Source organism: Limulus polyphemus, unplaced genomic scaffold (assembly GCF_000517525.1).
Source record: "Limulus polyphemus unplaced genomic scaffold, Limulus_polyphemus-2.1.2 Scaffold480, whole genome shotgun sequence".
NCBI classification, from domain to species: domain Eukaryota; kingdom Metazoa; phylum Arthropoda; class Merostomata; order Xiphosura; family Limulidae; genus Limulus; species Limulus polyphemus.
Genome location: NW_013666090.1, coordinates 344,361 through 365,684, shown reverse-complemented (window position 1 = coordinate 365,684; position 21,324 = coordinate 344,361). Strand labels below are relative to the sequence as shown.

At 32.1% G+C, this 21,324-nt stretch overlaps 1 protein-coding gene across 1 annotated transcript; it reads right to left on the bottom strand.

The window, feature by feature from the left end:
* Positions 1-385: 385 nt before the first annotated feature.
* LOC106458528 (sodium/potassium/calcium exchanger 3-like) lies at positions 386-20,811 on the bottom strand. The gene is made up of 10 exons (XM_013918047.2): positions 20,501-20,811; positions 17,722-17,928; positions 16,444-16,527; positions 15,767-15,873; positions 15,140-15,240; positions 13,887-13,977; positions 10,390-10,618; positions 7,538-7,774; positions 3,952-4,053; positions 386-2,966 (listed from the first exon to the last, which is right to left on the bottom strand). Exons 1-10 carry the CDS (start codon positions 20,673-20,675, stop codon positions 2,635-2,637), a joined length of 1,665 nt encoding a protein of 554 aa, XP_013773501.1. The 5' UTR covers positions 20,676-20,811; the 3' UTR covers positions 386-2,634.
* Between the last annotated feature and the right edge of the window lie 513 nt (positions 20,812-21,324).

The window sequence follows — 21,324 nt, the reverse complement described above, 5'->3', positions numbered from 1 at the left end:
GATTCCTCCTTACGTTAAACTCTTTAGAAAAGTTGGGTTTGTAACAGTAACATCGCGAATTGGGATATATATTTATAACATAACCCGATTCTGTAATCAAACTATGTTTATGTTTATTGCAACTAAAATATTTGCCTTCACTAGTATTTTGTATCGATTCAAATACACAACATCGCAGTCAATTATCCAAATACAAGTGAACGACAGTCCTTTAAGTCTAGTTATATAACATAGTTGCAAATAGTATCGAACATAAAATCTGTATTTGCACAAAGTTGTCTCAGTTCTCCGTTTTCTTGTATAAATTAAAGATTACGTATAGATCGTATACAAATGTGGATTGGATATAGGAATATTTTAAGATAGTAGTACAATCTTTTTTTTATATATTCTTGTACCTTCTTCCAACTGGTAGTTAGCAGTCGGAGACAGTAATGCCACATGTTATATCTGATGGAAATACCATAACGCTAATTGATCCGAACGTTAATTAATCGTTTGACTAAATTTTCGAGATTTGTAGTTTAAATCTGACCTTATCGCTCCTCACAAAAGTTTGTTATAATGGAAATTGTGGTGTCTGGCAATTATGGGTCTGTCATCATGAAGCACAGATCCTGGAACATCGATTTTATAGATCTCAGCACTGTTTTGGGATGTTGATAAAGCATTTTTCACGTGCTGATTTTTTTGGTAACGTTTACAATGTGAAAAAACTACAGATGTTAAATGGACTTTAACAAAATATAATAACAACTTGGGAATATCTCGTACATTGCAAATCGTGTGTGACCTAGCGAAGGACGATGTTTTGTTCATTCTTTTTGTGTCCCGGGGAAAATAACTTCCAGATTTATAATTTTTATATCTAAACTATTGATGCAAGGTTGACGTTTTCTGTGTGAAATACAGACTTACTAGCGTTGCGAAATGTATTGGAATCAAGTTGGAGGACAACGAATAAAAATAAAAAGGGCCATTAAGGCGAAAATCATTTTGGTTTATAAAGCCTAGCATGGCCTATGGTTAGGGAGCTCGACTCGCAATCTGAGGGTCATGTGTTCGAATCTCCATCACCGAATATGCTCACCCTTTCTGCTATGGGGGTGTTATAAAATGATGATTAATCCCACTATTGGTTGGTAAAAGAGTAGCCCAATAGTTGGCGGTGGGTGATGTTGACTAGCTACCTTTCTTTTACTCTATCACTGACAAAATTGAGGATGGCTAGCGCAGACAGTCCTCGTGTAGCTTTGCGCGAAATTCAAAACCAAACCAAACCGGGCATTTCCGGATACACTTATTTCTCTTCTGCATGGTTATAATTAGAAAAGTCTGTAAGCGCATTAAAGGAAGACAGGTCAGGATGGGAAATAAGTGGACAGTGCGTAATGTGGCGGGGATATGGGTGGAATATGTTTTTAAGAAACTTGCTAGTTAGGTTGATGAGAAAGTAGGAAGACAGGTCAGGAAGAGGGAATTGGAGAAAGCGTGTAACGTGGCTGGGGGAGAGTTCGAATCTATTGTTAAGAAATCACGAGTTAAGTTGGTTAGCCATATTTTAAAAGGAGTTTGTGCACATGTTATATCTTTCTGTATTTTCGATCTGAATCTTTTTAATTTAGGTTGGATTCTATGTTCTGATCTCCAAATATAATATACAAATCATCCGTCAGCCAGTGAAATAGACAACACTATATTGGATCAGACTTTCTTCCTCAGGTTTATAGCTCGTTACTCAGTAAGACTTATGAGAAACATGTTTAAAATTAACAAAGTTAAAGTTACTAAACGGAAAAATTATGTCAGTTGAAGAAGTTCGATATTTTAATTAAGACCAAAAGACCATTGGGAAAGTCGGGAGTTGAAGCAAATTTGTTTACGATATTTGATATACAATCCACAATTGAAGAAAAACCTTTGTTTAGATAAAGGAAAAAAATCAAAGCAGATTGTTGAATCTATACATCAACTGAATTTTCTTTTGAACTTAGATTTTAAAAAAATACAACGATAAACGGTACAGTGAAAAGTGAGATAAAACAACAGCCGATATTGTGAAGCTTCAGTCAGTAAGAAAATATATGAATATAATAAAATAGTGTAGCATAGCTGGTGATTAAACTGCATGACGTAATTTGGGGCGGAATTGTAACTAAAGTAAGGTCTCTCTCAAAATGATGAAATATTACACAGTTATATATACTACTTCTAGACATTAACATTTTTCAGTTTTTGCTGTGAGAATACTATTTTTTTCTCCAACAAATTACAGCATAATGTATATTTAGCTTTCAATTTTGTAGGTTCTTAATGAATTGACTCTTTTTCGTCTTTGGAAAATTATTTTTCGTTCAGTTTCAATTAAAAAATCGCTTAAATTATCGCTTTTTTGTTTTTGTAGTAAACCTTATCATTAATAAAACAAAAATTGTTTCTCAACTAATTATTATGAAATGGCAATAATTTATCTCATCTTTGTTTGTTTTCGGACAAGTCCTTAATGACATTTCCAATCAACGAATCGAGAGTAATGAAATGTGCTTAAATATTGTTTTACTACGTTGTCAACGTTTTGTCTAGAATAATCCTCATTCTTCTCTTTGAAATCAACAATTACAAAACAAAAGTTCCTCACAGATCCACTGCACATTGTGGAGGGTTAAATTCTCCAAAAAAGTTTAGTTCGTACAAACAGGCCATCACGAGAAAACCAGAATACAATACAAGACATGTTAATCCCACTTTATAGTTGAGGTTCCACTTGCAAAAAACGAGTATAACAAATAACATAACAACAGTCCCTAATAAAGTAGCAGTAGTGTAAGTTAGAGCTGAACTATTGATGATGAGGAACCCTTCATTTGATGGGAATAATGTTCTGACCAACCAAGGAGCACCAAGACAAAAAAGAATATCAAAAATATTACTCCCGAGCAGGTTACACATAGCCATATTTCCCAAACCTGAAATAGATATAATCCTTATTTATAGCTTTAGCGACGTTGTCAATATCACTTCTTTCACAAGACTAGTGTCATTATACCAGTTACAAAGATTTTAACATTTCATAAACAAACATTTACTATAGACGATATTGCTTGATTAAAGAAATTAGAATTCTTACCTCACATTTGTGATTCACAACTACGGTAGATATAAATCTCATTCATATCTCTAGCTATTTAGAGAAGAATAGGTATAAACCTCGCTTCACATTCATGGTTAAACAAAGACAGTAGATATGTCTTTAGTATTTCAATACAACCAAGCTTACTCTTACATAATATATATATATATGTCTATATTATACAAAATTCTTAGAAATTTTGAAGATCTAATTTTGGAATACTAATTCGTTTTGAGATATTGTGCAAAATTTCAGCTTATTGTCTTTTGAAACTTGATCGGTCAAGCATCTTATATGCTATATAAAGTTCTCGAAAAGCGGACATTATGTTCTTAATCTCAGAAGAAAGACGTGTTTTCTCAAGTTTTTTTACAGAAAAAGTTTTTTTGAAAAACACTGTTGAAAAACATTGCTAAAATATAAACGTATAGGTTTAGTTTTTTGATAAGTCTTATTAGCACAAACCTTTGTGCCACATTGTTTTTTCTACCAAATGTTTGTCATGATATCTCGCACGTCGTTTAAATGGTTTTGTGTGTGTGTGTTTTACAACATCTGATATTTCAAGTAAATGAAAAGATAAGCTATATAATTATTAAAAATCAAAAGAAAAATATATATTATATTTTTAAAAAGGACAGTTAGAACAAAAAAGGAACTGTTGTATTTTTATTTCTAATTAATGTATATATATTTCGGCTCTTTATACCATGATTTTATCACCGGAATCAAAACGTACTTATACCTTTAAATTAAGAGATATAATGAAGTACCCTAGCGTATCTAAACAAGCAAACTAATTAATAAGAACGTTAACATACCATTTCGTATAACAATAATACTTGAGATGACCTCAGGGATGCTGGTTCCAGCTGCTAATATTGTGATCCCTGATACAGTGTCTGGAATTCCAAAAGTATAACCTAGGAAAAATAAAAATACACAAAGCTGAATAAGTACTGAAAAGTGGATTTTTTGTGTATAATTCCTAGAAATATCATTTTACAGTGTAGTAGATGATAGGTTTGATTGTTTCGGATATTTGTGCAAAACTAGAAAAGAACTATCTGTGCTTGTCAGCTCTAAGTTTGAACTGATAGACTACAAAGAAAGCAGATGAACAACAGCACCCTCCGCTAGTTCTTGGGCTACTCTAATCGAATAAGATTTGGCCATCACTATTATAATATACAGATAGGCCGAAAGTACGGAGTTCAATGTTTTTTTTTTATGCAGAAATGAGACACAAACCATGAACCCTCGGATTCATAAGTCGGGACGCTAAACATTAGGCCCCGATAGTGTAGTGTAGATAAAGGGAAATTCAAGTTCATGTATTTTTGTTTTCATTCTACAATATTCGTTAATTAAACTATGTAACAAACATTCGAAAGAATGAAAATAAAAACACCCTTGTTCACAGGTTACTGCGTTGTTTAGAATTCTTAATATAGCATTTATAAAAAAAATTAAAAACACAAAGCAGAAACATATGTTAATAAGAAACATTCTTACTTCCTTTGGATAAGCTAGGAAAGCATTTATAAGGTAGTGGATAAGAAATGAAACAAGCAGTGTTTGTGATATATACAGTTAATTTTTCGAACATTTATATTTTTTATTTTAAATGTTAATATTCAATGTTCTCACTTGTATATGTAGTACACTCTCTGAAACTTCTGTAATTACATACCTAAGATATAAAGTCACAGAAGACTAACAAACATGTCACGGATGTTAAGTTTTGAATTTTTTAACTCTAAGTAGTTAAGCTGCTTTTGTACGGGGCAGAACCTTACTGGTTTTTAAAGGTCACATACTTATAACGTTATGGAGCTCGAATAGGTTCTGTACAGGCCATATGAGATGGTGCGATAATTCCTATGTGCCACTAGAAGACACATTAATAGTTGCATATAGGCCCACTAAAAGTTGTAATGATTCAATTTGTTGAATATGTTATATTTGATGAATAATTACATTCCGTCAGACCCATGTGAAACGTGTTACGTTAGCTAAAAACGTGAGTCACTTCTATGAACACATACGTCATAAAATAAATTATTATAATCATATTATTTAATTATATAACTATCAATTCTACAATTCTAATTCCTTTATTATTGCACTTTTTAATTCTGCTAATATCGCTTTTTATCATCTGGCATGATCAGATTAACAAGATATCAAATATAACAAGTATACAGGTTCATTTAATGCAAAACTATAAAAAAATATATTTGAAGATATAGATGATTATAATAAACTAGAGAAACCCAATAACCAAATTACATCTCATAAGATGGTCTATTATATTCAATATAATTACCTTACTATTTTGGAGCTTCCCAAACCTTTGTATATCACAGGTACCCCCCCCCCCCCCAGTGGCACAGCGGTATGTCTGCGGACTTACAACTCTAGAATCCGCGTTTTGATACCCGTGGTGGGCAGACCACAGATAGCCCATTGTGTAGCTTTGTGCTTAATAATAAACACATCACAGGCACCTTTTTGCTTGTTTTTATTATATTACATTTTACTTATAAAACCAAAGAATAAGATATTAAAAACTTATAATAACAATCAATGTGACTTCACTGCCAATGAAACTGAGATGCTGTATGTTTGGATGATTATAACTATTATATTCATGCCACTGAAACAGTTTTACTCATGTTACGTTACAGGTCTCGTGATCTCCAACAGTTTTTCGACGTTCTGAGAGTAATAGGCTTAGGCTAGATAACAAATAATATGTTTCACGTTGTAATGTTTACATTAAAACTGAGTCTATATAAAACCAAATTTCAACGTTAAACGTATACAGGCGTACGGTTTTCTATACTATGTATTTATACTAACAGAAGATCGATGGTTAGTGTGCCTGACCGTGAAACCAAGAGTCCACTTTCACATCTCATTGGTGCAAATATATATAGATACGTAACAGTCAAATCTCACTGTTAGATTGGAATAGCTTCCTAAGAGTTGACAATGATTCCAGTTGATTAGCTATCTAGTCTACCAGTTCATAGTTCAAGTTTGCAATAATAGATAGCCCATCTGTTGGTTTGCACAAATATTCAAAATAAACAAACTTCATTTACAATACTCTGAATAAAGACTGTATCTCTATACCTCTCGATGGGTGAGCGGTAAATTTACCAAATCAATTAGTTGAAAACAGGGGTTTGATTCCTCGCGACTGATAGAATGAATATCGCTTATTTTGAACTAGGAAAACAACATTTGAATCTCTGTCATTAAGATATATCAATAAAACAATTTGAGAAGGAGGTAACAAGAACGATATTAGAAAAAAGATAATATGACTAAAAACTATGATAATTATTAGTAAATTGTTTAATAATTTGCTTCTATATCATTAATAGAAGCCATTCTGTTCATTATTACAAGGGCTTTTCTAGAAATAGTGAAACCATCTGCAGAACACCCTCTTGCATTATAGTACTACCATATTACAGCACATTTTTTTCCAGAAACATCGTTAACATGAACAATCTTTTCCAGACATGAGGAAACCATGTAGAAGACTTTTCAAGTAAAGTAGTATCACATAGAGAATACATCCTCAGTTTTATAGTAATCTGTAAAACAGACATATTCAGGAATGCACTGAAGAACCCTGTAAAAGCGTACAACACACTTCTTTAGGTACAGAAAAACACTTCTTCCGGAACGTGGTATGGTTTGGAAAACACCTTTTCAAATACAAAATTATACTGTTGAGCACTTTTTCCCGAAAACGAAAGTGCTCTGCAGAGTATACTTTTCCACATAAAAAGTACCTCATCGAATACGCTTTTCCAAATATAGGCGTTTTCTGTAAAACGCTTTTTCAGGTTACAGCGTTGGCGTTTAGAGCACATTTAGCAAAAAAAAAAGATTTAATTTACAAAAAATATATTTTGAAATAGTGCATAATCTTATAAAGCATACTTCTAATACATATGTGTCCAATAAAGCACATTTTAAAGATGTTCTGGTTCTTCCACTGGCTCAACGGTAAGTTTCAAATAGCTTATTGTGTAACTTTGTGCTTAACAACAAAAAACAAACAATATTCTAAAGTATTTCTTTATGTAAAGATGTAGTTTAAATAACACATGTTTTAAGTTTTCACTAGATTTTACAGTTATTTAATATAAGGTACATGATATAAGTATTATCCTAACGAACATTTAACATTTTTCTAATTGGATTCTAATATAACTCCTACTGATGTGAAGTCAGTGACGAAGTACAAGAATGGCAATGGTCAAGCTGAAATTTATCTAAGGAATCTGAATGATGTAAAAAGATTTATACAATGACAGTGCAAAAATATAGATTTCTGACCAAACTATTTAAACATTAAACATAAAACTGTGAGAAAATACTCACCTATTATCGTTACCATCCAGACAGTTAAATATGATATTATTCCAATCCACACAACGGACATTAAGAATGTTATTATATAATATTTCCTGAAATTTTGTTTCCGACAGTCCAAAACGGTGATGTAGAGCAAAAACGAAGCTGGCCACATAAGAACCCACCAGATCTGTCGTAGAGAACCTGTCACAGGCATATACCAGACAGACGTGTCTTCCTCGGTTTCCTCGTGCATCTCATTCACTGTGGATAATACACAAAAATATGTTCTAAGAACTTAAGAATGAAAGTAAACAAGAATGGATAGTAATATGCCAACCAAGCTATATCTGCCTTATCCAGTAGCGACGAGGCCTTTCCTTCAATACCAAGGATCTTCAAGCCGGCTAAGTGTGTGTGTGTGTACTTTCTTATAGCAAAGCCACATCAGGCTATTTTTGTGTCCCCCGAGAGGAATCGAACCGAAGACTTACCGCTGTCCCACCGGCTAAGATACGACAGGTACAGAAGTGCTTGAGACATTACTGCTGTTACCAATCGTTTTTCATATGTCTGAGCAAGAGCAATTCATTCTGTGTCTTTAAAATATGAGACATATATATCACAATAGCCTCCAAATGAAGTTTTAAATGTTTTTGCTATTAATTTTGATGGATAATTCATCATATAAAACCACTTTGGACGAATGACTACAAAACTAAACAAATATCATACAACACTTTTATGAGTGTCTCAATATGTCTAAAGATATTGTAAGATCATCTGCTTTGTTAACGTATCGTCTTTTTTTAAGATGTTATAAGAGCATCTGTTTTATTAACGTACCTCTTTTCTCTAAAGATGTTATAAGAACATCGGACTTGTTAACGTATCGTCTGCCTAAAGGTATTACAAGAACATCTGCTTTATTAACGTTTCGTCTGTTTAACGATATTATAAGAACATCGGCTTTGTTAACGTATCGTCTGCCTAAAAGTATTACAAGAATATCTACTTTATTAACGTTTCGTCTGTTTAACGATATCAGAATATCATCGGCTTTTTTAACGTATCGTCTGTCTAAAAATATCTAATCAAAAGTACCTTAGGTGTGAAGAAAAAGGTGCGGCCAAAAAAGGATTGAGCCAGGGGTGTTGGCATCGGGATCTAGATCCTTTCTATGGAACTGAGAGAATCAGGTTCTACTTAGAATTCTTCCTCCCTCCTGAAATATTGTTAATTTTAAGTTTGAGTATTGTAATTAGCGTGCTGGTAGTGGATTTTATGTGTACTTTCTGTTACTCTTTCAGGGAAATGTCCATGGATTTTGTCAGATTGCTAGTTTTAGATACTTTGGGTATGAATTAGTTTTTTCGCCCTGTGTAGTTGTGTTCTGCAGGGTTTGTATTATTGAGTTTACGAATAGTTGCATTATGCAAGGTAGTAATGGTGTGAAGTGTTGTTTGACAATTGTTATGAATAATGTGATACAGTCGTGTTGATTTTGAGGATTGAGCGTGAGACTTAAATAATTGAAATCAAGCTGGTAGCTACACTTATAGCGCTGATAAAAATTTTACAGCAAATATTCATTCATTAGTTAGCCAGGCCACGTTTTTGTTCAACCTGGGGCATGATGGTGGGTAAAACAAAATATGCATCCTAGCTAACTAATGGATGAATATTTGCAGTAAAATTCTTATCAGTGCTATAAGTGAAGCTACTAATTCGGCCGCCAATTTTAGATTTCATTATTTTAAGTAGCACTCTCAATCCGTTTTTGGCCGCACCTTTTTTTCCATATATAAATATCATGACTTTTTGTCAATACAAACCAACAAACCACAGCCAAGTAACAAAGTGACACTCTGTAGTAACCAACACTGCTTTAGGATCGCAACCCTATTATTCAGAATAGACCTATACTTTACAGAACCAACCAGATTCTTTAAAATATATGATGTTTGTTTTCCCTCTCTAAAACAGGTAATAATTTCCTGTATAGTAACGCCACGGAATCTAGATCAACAGTTTCTTATCATCACCCGCATGCACTCAGCGCAGCCATATCCAGCATCATTATTTAGACTAATTGCTTAAGCTAATATCATGTGACGCTAAACGCTTTTTAATTAGGATTCTTTCACAAAATTTAGTAGATTTGTGCTTAAAAGTTGGCAATGAATAATAATTAATAACTGTCCACCCATATGATTATTTTGAAAACTTGAGCTAGAAACCGTTAATCTAGTTTGCTTGGCCTAACCAATACTTATGTATCTACACGTCCTTTCACCCTATAGTTTTGCTGCTCCAAATCAACCGTCTATAATCTAAATGACAAAGACTAAAAACAGTCCACTTTTACTCTTATATGAAGCTGTAGTAAATATTTCAGACCGATAACTTACGCGACTTTTTGCGTAGGTGTGGGCAAATATTTTGGCCAAATTTGCGCGGTTTCTTTGAATAACTTTGCACATATGACTTATATTTACAACAAATTTGACACCTAACTGTAGGATGAAAAGAGCTATCAGTGTACGAAAGTTGAAAAAATCTACAAAAGTTAAGTATGTTTTTCTATCAAATAAAGTTTCCGTACTTTCTGTGCGAAGAAAAAAATAGGAAAAGTTCAATTAACATTGGAGATTTTATATCTCATGTATTTCTTAAGGGACTGCTAAACTATCACTCCTGTCAATAACAGTGTATCCTGTAGGTTGTTTTGGTTGCACGACACACTACCGTATGTCTTGATTACAAGTACATCTGTTTTATTAACGTGTCTTCTGTCGAACGATATTACGAAGGCATCTGCTTTATTGACGTATCGTCTGTCTAACGTAATTACAAGGGCATCTACTTTACTAACGTACCACTTTCTGTGATAATGTGGCTTTCTCGTCTAGATCTTCTTTCGACAATACTTTCTTCGATTGAGAGACGATTTTGATCTACCCATGACACAGACCTCTTCTTTACTTCGTCTCCTTTTACTTTTGATATTTTGTCAGAGTCTCCCAGCAGTGGACTTTTTTCATTAACTACATCTTCATCAGCCTGTGTAAGCCTATTTTTCTTCCAAGACTTACATAATTTTTCTACCTTAAGTTGAAAAAATACAACAACATATTGTTAGAAGGATTTGACGTTTCTGAGTAAAGATAAAATAGTGTAGGAGAGCACACACTAATCTAATGATCTACAATAATCATCATAAGCGTAAATATAACTAAAGCAAACATTCAAAGTTATTAAACTGACTACTATAAATAACAATAGAACAGATGATAGCGTATAGAGTAAATAACCAGGCATTGACTCCTAATCACTTAACAATGCGAACATATAACTTTTCATCATAGTGTATTCTACTAAATTGCCTGTGCAGAGAATTTTACTGTGTATCGTTTACTGTGAAGGCACCAAGTTAATGATTCAATGTATTCTAATAATTACAGGTTTTAGTTTTATGGTGTTTTGGTTTTAAAAATTAGCAATTTCGAGCCAGTCTAATATATCTATCTTAAGTATATTAATGTATAAGCTATTTTTTAGGTTGTATCTATATAGCCAATTTACTTTTGATAAGATATTTTTATTAATAGAAAAATACTGTATTTTTCTATTAATAATTGCACTTATTTTCACAGTACATCGAAAACCTAATCATGGTTTTACAAATGTTATTCATGTCAAAAGTTTAATATACCCAATTTGTGCAAGTGAATACGCACAGGCTAACTTTGAAAATAAAAATAAAATAGTGATTTTTTAAAATAATAACCAATAAAATAGAGCCATGAAATTCCATGCAATTAACACAATTGAAACCTGGCTTATATGAATTAAAGGAATATAATATAAACAGATAACTCGTTAAAGTAATTTTTTGTTTATTACTAAAATCATCACTTATTCAATTGACCAATTGAATTAAACAATTCAATAGTTGTAGAAGATTTAAAATCATTAATTCAGAAATTTCTTATGTTTTAACTAAACGACCAACTTTCAATGGAAGTATTATGATTTCACTATCATTTCATAGATGATAATTCTGATGTTATTCAGTAATAGTCTGGTAATCGTACCTGTGTTCATAAACAGTTTAAATAAATCGCCCAACAACAATGATAAAACACGAAAAGGTAGGACAAGTCCAAATACTTTAGTTATTTGTCTATCTGTTTATTTAAAATCAGATTAAAAGCAAAAGGTTAACATGCGTGAATGATGTTATATATTAAAAATTTGAGTAACTCTTAGACTGACAGTACCTTGTTGCTGAAATATTAAATTTTAGTCGCCTGGCAATAATTACCATACATAGTAATAAAATGGTTTATAAAGACAATTTGGGATTTTGAGATGAAAAATACATAGCCATTATTAAAAAAACAATTCTAACTTCAGTAGCTTATCGGTAATTCTAAAAACTTATAATGGTAATACCCATGATGGACACAGCACAAATAGCCTATTGTGTAGCTTTGTGCTTAACAACAAACTTAAATATAGTTAATAACATATTCTTGCCTCCTTCTGAATGTGAGTAACAGATATTTAAAAAAACAGCAGGTTATTAACAAATTTATCATTTATTCATTGATAAGAACTTGTAAAACTGAGAAGAATAAAAAGAATATTTAAAACTAATAATAGGTTAACGTTAAAATCATAACTTATTAAATGTATTGGAGAAAATTCAGTAACGAAAATATATTTTAGAAATAATGGTTGGAGACGGCTTGAATGGGTAATGAAGAAAAACTTTCATCATTAGAAATATTTGGAAAACACGTTTTCTCTCAGAAAACATTTCAAATTACTAAAATAGTAAGCTGGTTTTACAGATCTTGTTAATCATTTATTGTTGAATACCATGTGCTTCCAATATCGTGTTGAGATGCTTCACCATAAAAAAACTCATATACCATATATTATTGTTCATTAGATAACGTCAAACCTTTTACGGAACAGAAGACACCAAATAATAGGAACTAATTATCCTGGTTTTTACAGTTTTCTTATAGAAGACGCCCAATAATAGGAACTCTATATCCTGGTTTTTGCGGCTTCCATAAAAAAGACGCTAAATAATAGAAGTTTATATCATAGTTTTTCGGTTTTCTTACAGAAGACGCCCAATAGTAGAAGTTTAATAATAGTTTTTCGGTTTTCTTACAGAAGACGCCCAATAGTAGAAGTTTATATCATAGTTTTTCGGTTTTCTTACAAACCTTCTCTACACGTTAGTTAAGAGGAACTAATTAAGAATAATAAGGTTGTAATCGTGAATGTGAGATATAATGACAAACAAAAAACTATGGTTTATCAGTATGTTGATTGTTATTTAATTACTAAATATTGTACTATGTAAGTTTTTGCAATACATTATATGTAATACAGCACAATATTTTGTGATTCTATCCTCTTACCAATTCCATTCTGTGTTTTACATTATTAAGTTATGAATTTGTGACTAGACTTAATAGTATGTATTTCATATTGAAATACTAGCTGGAATACCCGTCCCCTGGACTGAAGTTATGTAAATTCGTGATTAATGAAAGGTTATCTTAGGACATTAAAAGCTGCTTTCCTTATATGTAATTGTAAAAAAAACGCACATAAAAACTGCAAAACACAAAATGTGAAACCGCAAGTTTGCACGTATCTCCGCTTGGACCCAACAAACCTTCATACCAAATTTGGTTAAGATCCATCAACAGGCAGCGAAATAGTGGTAAAAACCGCAAAATTGACACAAAATGATTTGAATAAAACTTATTAGTTTAGTGTTTATTATTTGTCTTTCTATGTACTACGGAAGAAATGATTACCTTTGATGATATATAAAAAACCATGACTAATTTCTGAAGATGCTCTTAGAGAAAATTACAAACATTACAAAGTCAATGTTTATGTATTCTACCCGACGTTTCGGCTTACGCCTTTTTCAAAGGTCTATGAACGTCACAAGATACAAAACTGATTTTATATTTTACATATTAACGTGTTATATGATTAAATAACTTTATAACAACATGCGTGTAATCAACGTGCCACAAAGAAACTGTGTTCTTTGGTTGTCTCCCTTGCTCATTATAAATCGTGTGAGTATCACTGTGATATCAATGTGGATGACAGTGACAGTTTAATACAGCTGGGCTTTTCCTAATTCTTTTATCCATCAATGCGTCTTGCTTACACAATATAAATTAATACATGTACTATTTTTGGTATCATTAAGGGTAGTTCAAACTGTTTCTGGTTAAAGCAAATATGAAAAAGCTCAAGATCTATTAGGGTTAGTTTCAAAGTTAACAACTGCTCGAAACGCAAGTAATATGATTTAAAACAAGGTTACCTGCAATGTACAAAATCCCTCGATTGTGGTGTTGAAGTAAATGATGCCGATGTACCCAAAAAACATTAGTATCAGGATCAGTCCTTCCCACCTTAAACGAAAAATTATAAGATATTTCGTTAGAATAGTTTATTGGAAGTGGGTGACTGACTGCTGAACAAGCCTCACAAAATCGAAATATCTTAAAGTAAATATTCAATAAACTATCCTACTAGGTACGAAACTACTGATACTGTTAAAAATTGAACTACAGATGACTATCATTCGTATTATAACTAATACTTATTTGTCCTATGACTTATGTAAAACCTCAAGAAAGGCACAAATTCCAAATCTGTCCATTTCAGTCTGAGAAGGTTGACACAATAAATCATTGTCTCATCGGGATTAGTCGAAATACAAAGAAACAACAGATCAAACGCCTAATTGTGACGGTTCTCTAAAGACACTTTTATGCCAAATCTCATCTGAATTAATGGAAATATAAGGTAACAGCATGCTGAAATACATGTTTTTGTAATGTTCGATCTTAGATCCCCTAAAATCTAAATGAAGGGCAACACATAAAAAGTGAAAAAGCAAACTAAGCGTATTAGATCATGAGATGTGCCCTCCAAATTTCAAGATTATCGGTTCATAAATAAATGAGTAGTGCACAATATCAAAATTTTATGCTATGGAAATTCATGGATAGCGTTGAGGACAATCTATTATTAATCCTAATACAGAAGTGTTTCGTTATTGCTGCTTGATAATAATTTCTGAAGAAAGACATGACGTAACGAATGAAGCTACATAATGGGCTATCTGTGCTCTACCCACCACCGGTATCGAAACCCGGTTTCTAATGTTGCAAGTCCGCAGATATACCGCTGTGCCACTGGGGGGCCGTAACGAATGAAATTGATCACATATACCTGGAGTTTTTTTTTGGGGGGGATACGTAGTACGATAACGCTTAAGTATTTAGTAATTAAACCGAATTTCTGGTTTAGGCTGAAAAAACAAATTCATATAAATATCAAAATGTGCTTTAGTATGTAAAACTATAGACAGAAGTTTATTAAATTCTTAAATAAAGTAACGCTCGAAAATGAATTAAACGTGAAATAGATATTAGAGCAAGTAAGATTTAATCATTTTTCTTAACAAAATAAAAACTTATTTTAAATGGTGACGTTTAGGATAATAATTTACAGTTGAAATTCTAAACGGACCAGATTAACTAATTATCTATTCGCATCACCACTTACCAATATACGACGTTGTCATTTATCACACCAACCAAAGCTACAACAGTTAAAGCATAAATGAAAGAATCGCGAGAGATTGGATACCAGTCCAAAGGCACGTCCTGTGAAGAAAAGCAAATGTTTATGAAAAAAATCTTGAAAAAAAGATTTTGATTATGATATTATACTGAAATATACTGTCCTGTTCAAAATTACTATGTTTAACTTAACTTCTAGAAGTTAAAAATTTTTGTAATAAATAAAGATTCATATGTTCTCGGTACATGAATCAAACTTAATATGGATATTAGACGAAATGTTTCATGAATACATTTTGAGAGTATACCTCAAAACAAATCAATAATTTTTAACTTCCATACGTTCTCCAGTAGGACAGCGGTAAGTCTACGGCCTTGCTATGCTAAAATCTGGGGTTTGATTCCTCGTTGGACAGAGCAGATAGCCCAGTGTGGCTTTTGCCTTAAACAAACAAACCAATAATTTCCATGCAAATTTATCATTATTTTAAATTGGGCATAATTTTACTCTGAGTTTTCTTTAGTTCTTTAACACATTCTTATGCGAATATATGAATTTAGTTTGGGCTCCATGGAATTAGAATTGAAAATTATAAGACTAAGTTTTTACCGTTTTCCAAACAACTAGTCCTGCTAGTGTTGAAACTCCTAATACGTTAAAGACTGCCGATCCTACGATCGTACCCACTCCTATGTCTCCTTCAGTTACGAACACACCTGCAAATCATTGACTGTAGTCAGATATTGTATATTTTTAATTATTAACCAACTAAAATAATAGTTAACCAAATGTTTGAAAACATGATTGTATATTTTGAGATTTATCTATATAACTAGAATTGTAAGAGCTGGACGTATTTAGAGCAAATTGATACATAGTTCATTGCTAACACCACTTTCTCGTGTACCTGTAGTGTAAAGTTCAGTTATTTCCAACTTTTTAAAATTGTTTACTTAGAAAACTGAAGTCCTTTATTTTGTAGTTAATTAAGATTTTGGGGGATACAAAGCCATGAACTTATCATTTCTCAAGTATGTACATTAAAACAGTGGACTTGAACTGTTTTTCTTTCATAAGTGCAAAATACAATAATTTATTTTATAATGTAGGACACTGTGTTTGTTATAAACAAGTTGTGGAAAAATTAACACTTAGCAACTACCAAGTAACATAGGAAAACAACGGATAATACAACTCCTGATACTCAAGTAGAGAAAGTATTGGTGATAGGTTTTCAACAAAATAAAATAAACGTTTTAAAAGTCAGATTTGCAATTAAAACTTACCAATGATCGATGAAAACAGTTCTGGTGCAGAACTTCCTATTGCCATAAAAGTTGCACCAGCAATATCAGATGGAATTGTTAGAGCTGAAAAAAAAAGTGATGCTAAGATCAATTAAACTTAATCCATAACTTAAGTGTTTGCACACACACGCATGCACACATATAAACACACTCAGATATTTATATAGATGTGCAACGTCCCTTTAACGAATGCAAAGACAGCTTAACACGGGTTTTGTGGTACAACCTTTGGTAATATTTGGTAAAATACGTTATGAATCAGTATGCTGAATGTTTCATTCGAACTTTAATTATTAATTCAACTAGTATCGTAATATAAAAAATACCTAATAAAAATCAAGTAAAACTTTAAGCTTGCAATTCATAACCATTCAGACCTTCGCGGTGAAACGACTCCTAAGTTACATGCGTTTCCATCATCTTTAAATGGCTCTATGCATATCCAAGAATACCGGAATATTTCAAAATACATTTGAAACCAATGTGTTTAATGGTTAATGGTAAATGCAAAAAAAAAAGCATTGTCTTTTTTTTGTCTCTTGAGTGAAAAAATCTGCCTAAAATAAGTGTTGTAGAGAAATTGTGAAAATCATAAAAAGTACTGTAATTGGCATTAAAAACGATTTACTTAGTTTTACCAATGTTTTTCTTTATTCTACAATATATATATTGTACGTATATATATATATTTCTAATAAGTAAGACTATCCCTGCCTCACGCCATTCGTTGGCTCAACGGTAATACTGAAGGTTTATAACACCAAAAATCTGTTTTCGATACCCACGATGGACAGAACATAGCTCAATAACCATGTCTCACTGAATCGTGATATGTATTGAATGAAAGCTTGGAAACAAGGAATAATGAAAATAAAAACAATCACAGTGAATGAAATATAACTTTTTGTACCGGTCACCTTATAATGTATATAGTTAATTCAAATGAAATGTATGATATTGATATATGAAACCTTTCTTATGCGTATATTTTAATTGCATTATTACCTATAATTCACCATAAACTTTATATAAAGTGTTCTGTTTGCTTTTATAATAGTAAGAGTATTTGATTATCTACTTAAGTCGCTGACTTATCGTAGTTGATGGACTCAACTATATGCGCAGCTATTCATTCTTCTTCAGGGAATAAAAGAAAATCAACCACTTAAGGTGTACGTGTTTCTCTATCAGAATTCGATAAATTAAAAACCAAACCTATTAGAATTTCCTTTCCATTGAAAGGTCATGAAATCGTACCATCGCAGATAACTTCCAACGAAGGAACAAAATAGTCATCACAAATAATAGCCAAGATCCCGCAGAAGTAAATTGTCAGTAAAAAATGGATAACGATTCCACCTCTTAGTCTCTCACTTTGTGTGAAAAAATCATCTGGAAAGTCCTGGATGGATGGAGGTATGCAGTCAGGAAATGAATCCTCCTCCGTTTGCAGAGGGACCCTTCCTGTAATTTTTTTATATCAAACATTTTGAGAATTAATTGCATATGTAGCATCATTCCTACAGAAGTAAAGGCAAAACAGTTAAGTAAGAATATCTTGTATTTTAGTGTTAGATATATTAATAAAATTAACTGTCGCAATGAAACATATATTTATATTAATACACACTAAAAGCATAAAAATACATTTTGTGGACGTTCGTCATCGTAATCACAATAATTTTTCTATATTTGGGAATGTTTGAGATCACAATATTTATTTTGTTTAAACACTCAATTGAAGTTTCTTGGGAAGTATGTATTTATTATACATATGATCCCTTGAATACGTATTATTCGCTTATTTTTCCAAGATAATTAATATGTTTCATCTAAATACACATTTACTTTTTAATTTTATTCATTAGCATGCTTTGTACCATAACTTAAAGAGCTGATAATGGCAGACCTAAACTGTAAAGATTTACATAACAAGTATGGATGTACCCTATGATTATTGTTATCTTATTAACGTACGTTACACAGACTGAACTGTAACGTGAACGTATGGTTAAAACTGTATTTTGGAATGACATAAAACTTTGTAGTTCCAAAGATATGTAATATTTACAAAATTCATACAAAAGAGAACATTTGCTCTCTTTTTTTACATAGCTTGTTTAGCTGTTTAAAATACCCTGTTTAAGTTTAGTTCAGTTAGCGAGACAGCAGGTTGAGTTTATGATAATAGTGTGGGATAGCTTGTTTATCGGCTTAACAAAGGCTGTTGATTTTAATCCAGTTAGCAAGCCAGCAGGTTGAGTTTACGATAGTGGTGTGAGATAGCCTGTTTATCTGTTTGGAATAACCAGTTCATGTTTAGTTCAGTTGTGGCTTCATCGGGGCTGTCAGTACAAGTGTGTTTTTCTAGACCACGCTTGCTAACAATATATTCATTCAACATTACCCTGAAGTATTTTAGATTATTATTATTCCACTCTCTTGAATTATGATTACAAAATTATTACTAAAGTTTTTATCACTGATAGTTTGGCCAAATCATTAACTAATGTATTTGAATTGTGTGTTTGTAATATAGAGGTACTGTTTCAACGCCACTGATACTTAAATTGAGATTAGATTACAGCACACATGACTGAAACAAACTATGTTAAAAATATATCAAGGAAACGCTTTTGATAGCATTGAATATTCGTTCATGTACTGACAAAGTTCTTTTATTAAATGAGTTACAATATGTTATAGTGACGTTTAAAGTTGTATTAGACTTTATGATTATTAAACTAAACTATGTGATTTTTATTGAAAGAGACATCAGACAGGTATGAGCGTTATTGAATCCACTGTATATCTATGCATAACGCCTTACATTTGTTATTACCCTTTCACCAAATACATTCAGGTTCAACGTTGTCCTTGCAATTTCTTTGAAATATCAATGTATAGGTGATGTTATTGTTATGATTCTAATATCCAACGTTTTCAAAGATTGACTGGTATGCATAACAGTCGTATGATATGGAAAGGAATTAATCGTAACTTAGAACAAGTATTAGTGGCGTAACAATTTCTAGCAAGAAGTTTTATGTCCTTGGGTTTATTATCCACAATCAAAATCATGTAATGCATAATTTGAACTTATCCGCTATTTTACACAGTATTATGAAATTATCTGTCCATGGTGACCCCGAGTTATATTTTTAAAAAGTAGTTTAATAGTTAAGTCTTTCATATCGAGTGTAACTTGGTATCCTTTGTAAGTAATAATTGAAAAAAAGCAACTTGCTACAAAAATTTATTACTGGTTATAAGGAGAATGAAGGTGTTCATAAAAGAATATATATGACATCTTAATTCGCCCTGTTAAAGATTCACTATTACCCTTACTCGTGGATGCGTATAACGAACAATCTATGTTTACTTAAACTGTTTTAATTAATGATCCATCCCCTTTAAGATCAATACGATATCAGTTTCATTTGCAAGTATATGCCAAGTTATAACAGGATTTTCAGATCTTCATGCATTGTAGCATATTCAACATTGTATAAAAATACCCCTTATGATATTTGTGCATTGTTAGGGTAGATTATTTATTGTATGAGGTTACTCTGGTTTACTAAGTGATACAGCTTTTATTGAAGACGATTGCTCGTTACGTTTAAGTTATGATAATGTCAAAAACTGAACAAGAGTCATTGTTATCTGATATATATATAGGTTAACCGTTATCCCTCATGACGTGATGATATTTTCTTGTCAACTCTATATATATAACGCCCCTCAGTGGCACAACGCTATGTCTGCAGACTTACAACGCTAAAAACAGGATTTCGATACCCGTGGTGGGCAGAGCACAGATATCGCTTGTATAGCTTTGTGCTTAAACTACGAATAAACAAACATAGAAAACTCATAAAACGTTTTTAAATAATAATCTTAGACTATTTATCAGTTTTCAAAAAACAAGTTATATAATATGTGTTTAATATGGTCCTCTCTCGTTCTAATTCCCAGAAAACTAAAGTCTAAAAATACAACGGATACTAAATGTATAGTTTTGAAATAAACTCACCAATATCTTTAGCTGGCGATCCTGCTGCACTGTAAAAGGCATGTTCTTTAGGATATTCGGCATAATAGATCTTTGAAACAATAAGTAAAACAGGAAAGATGCAGAAAAGTCGAACACGACTACGACCGAAAGCTTTTAATACAATCCCTCTACGATTGTTAGCCATAACAGCCATTGATATATGTGTCTAAATAGTGTTTCACTTTTGTTCTCAATTTAACATGAACCTCTGAGGATAAACTTTATTTCATTAACTACTGGTGCTTAAAATAGACTAGGGAATTGTTTTTCTAACCATCTTACTTGTGCCTGAATCTTGTTTTGCAACCTAGTATCGTTGTTCTTTCTAAATCACATGATCCTGTTTGTACAACAATACGACAAGGTTTATCTATCTTAACAAATACTGCTATGCTGTAAATAAGCTTTATCTCAGCCATTCTTCATTGTATAACTTTTGTACATTAGAGGTCAAGAGAAAGTTGCTGATAAAAAACGCCCCCCAGTGGCACAGCAGCATGTCTGAGGACTTACAACGCTAGAAACCGGGTTTCAATACCCGTGGTCGGTAGAGCAAATATAGCCCATTGTGTAGCTTCGTGCTTAACTTCAAGCAACAAACAACAACAACTGATAAAAAACTTACATATTATCTCAACGTTAAGTTGGGTAAAACTAAGTTTTTTTATTGTGTAATGTTTTGAAAGAAACTCTTAGGTTAATTTATTGTAATTAATTATTAATTTTATACTCCAACAAAATTCCCAATTAGTTCTTTAAACGAACTTTAATGGCTTTATTGCACAAAAAGAACGTGTTTTTGA